This window comes from Mustela erminea, chromosome 10, assembly GCF_009829155.1.
Source record: "Mustela erminea isolate mMusErm1 chromosome 10, mMusErm1.Pri, whole genome shotgun sequence".
NCBI classification, from domain to species: domain Eukaryota; kingdom Metazoa; phylum Chordata; class Mammalia; order Carnivora; family Mustelidae; genus Mustela; species Mustela erminea.
In genome coordinates this window covers 74014898-74024990 of record NC_045623.1, presented here as the reverse complement: position 1 = coordinate 74024990, position 10093 = coordinate 74014898, and the positions used below count along the sequence as shown (strand labels likewise).

The following is a 10093-nucleotide window of genomic DNA, read 5'->3' as shown; positions in this document are numbered from 1 at the left end:
ATGGATCAGGCATTAGAAGCAAGAAATGATTTTTTAAAAGTTGCATAAAGAGACCAATCAATTGAGAAAAGGCCATGATCGAGACAAAATTTTGGCTACGGAGAGAATATTGGTAGGCAGAAGTGATGATATAAAGCAATGATAGGTTACAGAGGATAAAAAAAAATTAATTCTGGGAAGAAAATAAAAAACATGCATGAATTAAAGAAGAGCTCAAGAGGGAAACTTAGTCATGGTAATAAATAAATAAATAAATAAATAAATAAATAAAAATGCCCTAAACTCCTACTGCTGAGGAACCTGGAGATGCTTCCACATCCAAATTCACTGAGGTCAGATTATACTTTTATTCTTGGATTTCCCCAAGACTCCTGTCTTTTTTATTGACAAGTGTATCCTGCTATATTGAATATGACTTCAATTTCCATCTGTAGCTGGTGCCCTGCCCAAGATTACGTTTGTGAACCACCAGCTTCTCTAACACAGCAGCTATTAGAAATCATCATATTAGGTGATAACAGTGGAGGTTGGGTTACATGTAACACACATCCAAATTTACAGTGACTGAAACAAGATAGAAGTGTATTTGTCCATTGCATAGTAGTACAGAGGACAAGGATGCTGGCTGTGCTCCATGAGTTCATCTCGGAACTTTCTTTGCTTTTTATGAAAAAATTAAAAACATTAAAAAAATATATTTATTGTTTGTTTGAGAGGAGAGCACGCTCACTTGAGCATGCAGCAGGGGAGGGGCAGAGGGGAAGGGAGAGAATCTCAAGCAGACTCCCCACTGAGCACAGAGCTGGCGAAGGTTTGGGCTTGATCCCATGACCCTGAGAGCATGACCTGAGCTGAAATCAAGAGTTGAATGGTCAACTGATTGAGCCACCCAGGCACCCCTCATCTTGGAACTTTCTACACTGTTGCACTGTCATCCATCCTAGGATGTTTTCTCATCCCTGTGGTCCAAGATAGAGTTCTACTATGACTGCTTTCTAAACAATAGGCTGGAAGAAGAGAAAAAAGAAGAAAGGTAATACCTTTAATAACATAATTCAAAAGTTGCATTCAACTTTTATGCTCACATCTCATTGGTCAGAGCAGTACTTAGTCACAGAGCTACATGAATCACAGAGAAGGTTGAAGAAACTTGTCTTTATTCTAGGTGGCCATTTGTCCAATAATCAAAAAAGGGGAAAATGAATATTGGGGAACAAGATCTGGTTTTGCTATTATTATAATAAAGAATCCTTGAAGCTGACTCTTAGAAGAATAATACGGGCCCCTTTGAATTACCTAGGGAGTCTTTCTTGGAAGTGTTAGATCATGTTAATATCACTGAAAGAGGTCTTCTGCAAGAGGATATGTGTAGGTTCTCCAGGATTAGCAAGCAATCATTGCCCAGGCAAAGGGAGCATTTTGAGTGTTTGAGAAGAAAAACTGTTGGTCTCTAGAATGTGGGCTCCTTGGGAAACTTGTCTTGGGAATGTTTGTTTTTCTGGTAAGTGACTGTGCTATGTATGGAACTGAAATAGTATAGGACTAAGCTTTGGTTGTGGGAACTCTGATCTAGGCATCTTTGGCCAATCTTGGCACTGATGGAATGGAATTGTCCTCCCTCAAAAAACATTTTTCAGATTAGGAAGACCTTGTTTTATGTTCTGTATTGGTCTGCTTGAATTGCCATAACAATATATCATGGACTGCATGGGTTTTTTTTTTAATTTTTGATTTTTTTAAGATTTTATTTATTTATTTGACAGAGGTCACAAGTAGGCAGAGAGGCAGATGGGGAGGGGCGGGGGAAGCAGGCTCCCTGCCAAGCAGAGAGCCCCAAGAGGGGCTGGATCCCAGGACCCTGAGACCATGACCTGAGCTGAAGGCAGAGGCTTTAACCCACTGAGCCACCCAGGCGCCCACAAATGGCTGTTGTTTTAAGCAGCAAATATTCAGGTGGTTTGTTATATTACAGTAGGTAACTGCAATATCTTTTAGAATATATAAAAACCTTGGAGTTTTTAGATAACCAAGGAGGAAGCACTAGACTTCCTGATAATATGACATGAGGAGCCTGAGTGATGAAATAGAAAAAAAGCAAAGAAATGTGGTCTCATTTATACTCCAAGATTACAGAACAATTTATGTTAGTAACACATCTAAATTATGGTAGCCCTCATTTCTAAGCTCTAAGTCAATTTAATAAAAAAAAAAATGCACTGGAGATTTTCATTTGGGCTTCTCACTTAAGAACAAACATTTAAAACAACCATAATCACCTTCAAATTTCTTCTCCACTGCTCCCTACCTCAACTGCCCATGCCAGAACTCAGAAATGCTCTCATCTTCTCTCTTTAGACTGTAGGGCCTGTTTTTCTACTTTATGAGGCTAAAATCCATCCACTTTCTTCCTTCACCACTATTGTTCTTTTAGTGTTTGTGATCATCACCTCTCTCCCAGATTTTGTAATATCCTCTTAATTTGCATAAGATTTGCTAGTGGAGTGGGTGTGATGTGTATGAGAAAGAGAATAATTCTGGATCATGATCAATGGATCAAGGATCATTCTGAGGTCTTGGCCTAAGCAACTGAACAAAAATGGCTTGTCATTCATTAAGCTGGAGAAGACAGGGATAAGAGTAGTTTCAGGCCAGATTTTATCACATAGTCATCTCTGACTGATGGGAGGCTGAGAAAGTGAGTATTTGGCTGTATTTGTTTTCTATTACTGTCCAATTACCACATACTTATCAGTTTAACATAACACACATTTGGGGTGCCTGGGTGACTCAGTTGGTTAAGTGCCTGACTCTTGATACCAGCTCAGGTCTTGATCTCAGTGTCATAACTTCAAGCCCTGCATTGGGCTCCATGCTGGGTGTGGAGCCTATTTAAAAGGTAAAAAACCCAAAACCCAAAACCAAACCAAAACACACACACACACACAGTTTCTGTGGTTCAGGTATGGCTGGGCTGTGTTCTCATCTGGAGACTCAACTGTAGAAAGATCTATTTCCAAGCTCACACAGGTTGTTGGTAGAATTAATTTCCTTTGGTTGTAGAACAGAACTCTTTGAGGTTTTTTAGTTAGTTTGTTTGTTTTGTTTTCACTTTTTTCCTGGATCCTTGGCCTCTTGCTCCTAGCAGTTATTTGTAATTTCCTGCTACATGTCTCTCTCTATAAGCAGTTCCGAACATGTAGCTTGCTTCTTCAAGACCATTAGAAGAGAGAGAGTAAGTCTGCTAGCAAGACAGACTCTGAAAAATGTAAAGTAAGGGGTCCCTGTGTGGCTCAGTGGGTCAGGCCTCTTCCTTTGGCTCAGGTCATGAACTCAGGGTCCTGGGATCGAGCCCTGCATCAGGCTCTCTGCTCAGCGGGGAGCCTGCTTCTCCCTCTCTCTCTGCCTGCTGTTCTGCCTACTTGTAATCTCTCTCTCTCAAATAAATAAATAAAATCTTTAATTTTTTAATTTTTTAAAAGATTTTATTTATTTGACAGACAGACATCACAAGTAGGCAGAGAGGCACGCAGAGAGAGAGGGGAAGCAGGCTCCCTGCTGAGCAGAGAGCCCGATGCAGGGTTTGATCCCAGGACCCTGGGATCATGACCTGAGCCAAAGGCAGAGGCTTAACCCACTGAACAGCCCAGGTGCCCCTAAATAAATAAAATCTTTTTTAAAAAATGTAAAGTAATCAGGATAGAGATATCATATCATCTTTGTTATATTGTATAGTTTAGAAGTAAGTCATGGGTCCCACCTACATGCAAGGGGAAGGGATAACACAAAGGCATGAATGCTGGTGAGGAGACAGATCACGAGGGCCACTTTAGAGTCTTTGTGCCACATTAACTTTCGTAGTCCCTATAGCGGAAGGTGAAAAGTTAGAATGGATTTCTGGTCCCTAAATTACCAAGGCTGAGTCAGTGGATTCTCCAGCCAGAGACTGTGAATCTGGAATGGTGATGTAATTATGAAGAGATTAGAGTCCTTTTGCAGAGGTGCATGGCAGCAGCATAGTACATTGTCTGGTGGTGTGTGTGGGAGTGGTGGTGACAGCAGTGTCCTGACATTGTTCCTGATTTTCAGTTTGTAGAACTTGTTGTTTCCTGTCAGTTTCATAAGCCTGCTTCTCCAGTCTCTGTTCAATTTTGTGAGCCCCTCTATATAGCCTTCAAATAAATTCTCCTTTAGGTCTAGGATACTCAGAGGTTGTTTCTAATGTTTGTAACCAAGAATGTGGCAGCTCCCGTACATGCAGGTAACTATAGACAGCTGGTGTAACTGTAAATAGTTGGTACAGCAGAAATTAATAGGAGAAGGAGAAGTAGACAGAGGTTAGATCTTGGATAGTCTTGTCAAATATAATAAGTGAACATTTCATCTTGGAGGCCATGGAAATCCATTTGTTTTAAATAAAGGCATAACATCATCTTTTTTTTTTAAGATTTTATTTATTTATCAGAGAGAGAGAGAGGTAGAGAGAGCGAGCACAGGCAGACAGAAGGGTAGGCAGAGGCAGAGGGAGAAGCAGGCTCCCTGCTGAGCAAGGATCCCAATGTGGGACTTGATCCCAGGATGCTGGGATCATGACCTGAGCTGAAGGCAGCTGCTTAACCAACTGAGCCACCCAGGCGTCCCAAAGCATAACATCATCTTATATGAAGATTCCTTTATTGGCTTTTTGGAGGATGGGTTTGAAGAGAAAAGGAGTGTATGTAGGTGAACAAGTTTAGAAGGTTTCTTTTTTTTCTGAAGATTTTGTTTATTTGTCAGAGAGAATGAGAGAGAGAGAGAGAGAGAGAGAGAGAGCGCACAAGCAGGAGGAGCAGCAAGCAGAGGGAGAAGCAGGCTCCCCACAGAGCAAGGAGCCCAACATGAGACTTGATCCCAGGACCCTGGGATCATGACCTGAGCTGAAGAGAGATGCCCAACCAACTGAGGTACCTGGGGGTCCCAAGTTTTGAAAGTTTCTCAGTCAAGTAGGTGAGAGAAGGTAAGACTTGAGCTGAGGTGGTGTCAATGGAATGGAAAGAGGAGACAGTAGAGAGAAAGGAAGGTTACAGAAGTAATAAGGACTTGTTAATTGGACATGGGGGCAGAACGTAAGGAGAGAGTCTAGGATGACAATGAAATTTCTGGTTGAGACAAATGGATGGTTGGTGGTGAGGAACTGAAACAGGGTATACACCAGCAGACTGGTGACAGGCAGTATACTTGATTGTGTGTGTAGGGCCTGGTATCTGACAGACCTTGGTTTGAGTCGTGGCTTTGCACTTATAAACTACGTCATATTGAGCATGTTAGGCAACTTGAGCCTCAGTTTCCTCAACTATAAACTAGAAATAATATAACTTAACTCTTGTTTTGTGTGTATGAATTGAATGCACAGTGTCTGGTTTCCAGTAGGCACTCTATAATGCTGGTTATTATTACTTCTCTAAGAAGGTTCAGGGAGAAGGCCTAGGAAAAGTGGGTGAAAGTGGGTGAAGAAAATCTTCAGGAAAGGTTTCTAGGAGAAAACCGTGTTCAAGACTAAAGAGGAAAAATACAAGGTTGTGGCAGACCAGCTGAAGCCAGAAGGAGGCCAGACAGGGCTGAGCTACAGCCACGTTGCTGTGAAGATGAGTCACTGCAAGTGCAGGCAGGGCTGCCCAGGCCACAGCTGGACTGGCTGTGGCCAGGCTGGACTGGGCTATAACATGACTTAATTGTCAGTGGGGAGTCATAAGGATTGTTCCAGAACAATCCTTTTTGTCCTCCCCTTTCTCCCAGAAGGAATCCATCATTTCTTCCTCGTTTATAGGACTTTCCATAGCCTGTCTTACTTTCTGGAAGCAGCAGAAAACTGGAAAGGGACAAAAAGCAAGGTTTGAGTCCTGACCAGTTTGGTCACAGGTTGGCTGAGTGACCTGGTGCATGTCACTTCACCCTGGTCTTCTTATTTTAACAGGAGAATGAGCAGACCTGCATCCAAAGTGTGATGTGAAAACAGCTGGTGAGTGCTCAATAAAAGGGCACACATTAGTATTCCATTCATTAATTGTATATTTTGTTTCCTACTTGTTCCTCGACCCTCTTCCCCTAGATCCTTGAAGACACTCATCAGTTCTAACTCATTTTCAAATCCCTAGCGCTTAGCTTGGCGGGGCACACGATTTCATGAATGGATGAATGAAAGAATCAATGAGCGCCCTCAGCCGCAGTAGCGGCGCCAAGAGCCCCGCCCCCTTCCGTTCTACTCTCCGCGCTGGGAGGCACGGGCGGGTCGGTCGTGGCAGTTCTTTGGCGCGTGCGCGGGAGGCCGCGCGCGACCAGAGGCGGCGGGCGGGCTCCCCGTGCGCGCGCGCGCGCGCGCGCGCGGGACGGGGAGGGCAGGGGCGGGGCAGGGCCAGAGGCTGGCGGGCCGGCTGGCTGCTGGCTGTAGAGCCGGCGGCGGGTGGCCGGCCGAGCGTGTGCCGGGTGGGAGAAGACAAGGCGGCGGGGATGCTGACGCCTCTCTAAGGAGCGCCGAGGAGGTCGCGGCGCTTGAGGCCCCAGAAAGCGCGGAGGAGCGGCGAGCTGGGGTCGGTGGCTTTGGGCGCCCGCCCGGCCATGGTGGCCGCGGGCGGTGGTTGGCGCGGCAGCGCTGCGGCCCGGGGCCGTACGGGGCTGGGACAGTCGCAGTGCTGACGCCCGCGGGGCCCAGCCACAGATAATGAAGCGGAGCCGCTGCCGCGACCGACCGCAGCCGCCGCCGCCGGCCGGCCGCCGGGAGGATGGGGCTCAGCGGGCGGTGGAACTGCCCCAACCCCAGCCCCTGCCGCCGCGCCGGCGGGCGCCTCCCGGGAGGCAGCTACTGGAGGAGCGGACCGGGCTCTCGGGGCCCGAGGTCAGGGAGCAGGTACGGGGGCCAGACGGCGTCCGGGAGGGAAAGGATGGGGAGCGGGAGCCTGAATGGGAACAGTGGGGGAGGGGATCTCAGGCGGGAAGACTTGGGCCAGGGCATTTGAGGGGTGGGGACTGTAGTTTGTGGGGAGAAAAGGAAGGTCTGGAAAGGCAGAAAAATGGGGAGTGGAGAAATGGAAGTCATGGCCTGGGGTTGAATGGGAAATGGGGGAATTGGGATTTGGAAAAATGGTCCTGTGGGCGTTTGTAGTCAGGGATTCTGGATGTGAAGAAGGGACGCTGGAATGTAGCCTGGGAGTAAATGAACTGCAAAGAATAGGCTTACTCAAGGGATTCTGAGGAGTTAGCCAGAGGGGTAAATAGTGTGAGGTAGGGAAAATTAATATGAAATAGTAAATGTTACCCTATTTCCTAGAGGTTGTCTTGACAGTTATAAAAACCGATGTCATTTCTAAGCATTCTTTGATTTGGCTATGACCGTATAGTCTGGTAGGAAAGTGTTCAAATCTTGAAGATTCTCTTTGGTAACTATCTATTTCATGAGAACGCACTTATAAAAACACTTGCATATGTGCAATTCCAAATCCAGCGCCGTGAGCCCTGAATTTATGTGGATAGGCTCTGTCTTCTGGGAGTTTACCACTGAAAACATCTTCATGGGAAAACAGAGCTAGAAAGCAGTGTAAAAGAATTTATGGAGTTTCTGAATGGACAGGATGTGTTTGTATAATTCATTCATCAGGCTTAGGTGTATTTAGAAATAAGGGATAAAGCTCAGTTTTATCAGGGAGAAGTTGCCACCAGTAGCTGTAGGAAGTGTGGTGAAAGGAGAATGTGTTACTGACCTTGTAGGATTTGCATAAAAAATATTCTGTAGTAAGAACTGTAGTAACAGCTTTCCTTTTGCAGAGCCCTCCTTGAGATCCTAGTAACTTCATCCTTATCGTTTTCAAGACTTTTATTAGACCTACCTCTTTCCCATCACTTAAATAAGTATTTTACTTAGACATTTTTCATTATATAGATAGATAGATAGATATACAGAGAGAGAGTGAGCACAAGCAGGGGGAGCAGCAGCAGGCAGAGGGAGAAGCAGGCGCCCCACCAAGCAAAAAACCCCATGCAGGGTGCAACCCCAGGACCTTGGGATCATGACCTGAGCCAACTGAGCCACCAGGGCACCCACTTCTTTAAAACTTTTAAAATGTATTTAAAGCTCTGATCCTTTCCTGACTCATTTTACTTGATCCAATTGACCTTATTGCATGCTTTACCAGAGAGTTCAAGGTTACTTGATTTTCCCTTCTTTTCTATCTCACAGTTTTTTATTTGTTTATTTAGCCAGCAAGCCAGCAAGCTCTCAGCCCAATGTGGGACTTGAACTCATGACCCCTAGATCAGGAGTCACATGTTCTACCAACTGAGCCAACCAGGTCCTTCTCTATCTCAAAATTTCTGTGTTTACTCATACTTTGCTTCAATCCTAGAAAAGGAAGTATTCATCCTCCATTCTGAAGCTCATCCCTGAACTTAGGTCCTTGATTTCATCCCCTCTCATCTGAGGTAGGCCCTTGTTATTATATAATTTTCTTTTTGTCCTATACCTCAGATAAGAACAAAACAATACAATTACCCTGCATTGTGTAGCCCACCCAAGTTACCTTGTTATCTCTTCTTTGCTTCATTAGCAACCTTCTTGGAAAATGAGTTTGTATTTACTGTCTCAGCTTACTCACCTGTATGCATTCCTCATATTACACTTTGGCTTTTTTTTTTTTTTTTTAAAGTTTGTTTATTTAAGTAATCTCTACACCCAACATGAGGCTCCAACCCATGACCCCAAGATCAAGAGTCGCATGCTGTTCCAACTGAGCCAGCCAAAGCACTCCTTACAGTTTGAGTTCTACTCTTAAACTATTCCAAAACTGTTGTCTTCAAGGTCACCAATAACTTTGTATATTTTTAATTTTGTATGTTATTTACTTTTTTTTTTTGAGGTATGACTTAAATAGGATGTATAAGTCCAAAGTTCATTCAGCCCGTGAATTTTTTTTTTTTTTTAAGATTTTATTTATTTATTTGACAGAGAGAGATCACAAGTAGGCAGAGAGGCAGACAAAGAGAGAGGAGGAAGCAGGCTCCCGGCTGAGCAGAGAGCCTGATGCGGGGCTCGATCCCAGGACTCTGGGATCATGAGCTGAGCCGAAGGCAGAGGCTTTAACCGACTGAGCCACCCAGGTGCCCCTAGCCCGTGAATTTTTATAGAATGAATACACCCATGTGTCCACTACTCAGATCGAGATGTAGAACATTTCTAGTACCCTACAGTGCCTCTTTGTGTTTTCTCCTAGTTACTACCCTTCCCAAAGGTAACCACTTTCCCAGCCTCTGTCACCATGGATTAGTTTTGTCTCTTCTTGAACTTGTTATAAAGGGAACCATACAGTTTATACTCTTCTGACTAGATTCTTTCATTAAATCATGTCTGTGAGATTCATCTATGTTGTTGCTTGTAGAAATAGTTCTTTTTCATTGCTGCGTACTTTTCCACTGTATGAATGTCCACAATGGACACTAAAACTTCTTTTTCAAATGAAAAAATAATGCTGTTTTTCATAATGAAGCTTTCATTGTGAAAGAATTATGCAGAGAGATATGTAGCAGTTAGAGAATTTTAATGACTAAATTTGTTAGACTTCACCCCAGTCCACATTCTGTCTCACTTTTGTGAACTATTTGTCACTGTTGCCCATGTGTTCCTTCTTGGTATTTTTATTTCTTTTTTCATAATGTCCATTACAGTTCTATCTCTCCCGACTGCTTCCCGTTTGTCTTTTTTGTTTTTTTTTTCTTCCAAATGTTTCTTGAGGATATGTCCTCTCTTCTTGGCTCTCTCCTTTATTGTACTGTTTTTTTGGCAGGTCTACCCTATTCATGGCAATGAATAGGGTAGAAGGATGTGGAACAGGGTCTCTGGTCTTTTATTCATGGCCTTGTGTCACAGAACCTCCTTGTAGAGTGATCTGAGTTTCCAGGTTTGACCTCTTTCCTTAGCTCTACATTTCCATTTTTGTGCTTAATGTTTTCACTATAGACTCAGCCTTCGTGATCTTAATATTGTGATTTTTATAATTTGATAGTGTCCTTGAAAGCCCATAACTTGTAATTATTTGATTTTGAAAAGATAAAGATTTCACATGTGTGTTAT

The 10093-nt window shown here is 43.8% G+C and overlaps 1 protein-coding gene across 7 annotated transcripts in view; it reads left to right on the top strand.

Annotated features, from left to right (window-relative positions):
- The first annotated feature begins 6385 nt into the window (after window positions 1-6385).
- The window catches only part of MAST2 (microtubule associated serine/threonine kinase 2), a 208289-nt gene continuing 204581 nt past the window's right edge, over window positions 6386-10093 (top strand). For all 7 annotated transcript variants that reach the window (XM_032361580.1, XM_032361579.1, XM_032361578.1 and 4 more), the window contains exon 1: window positions 6386-6880. In XM_032361580.1, coding sequence (XP_032217471.1) covers window positions 6695-6880 — 186 coding nt within the window. In that variant the 5' untranslated portion in view covers window positions 6386-6694. The remainder of the gene's footprint in view (window positions 6881-10093) is intronic.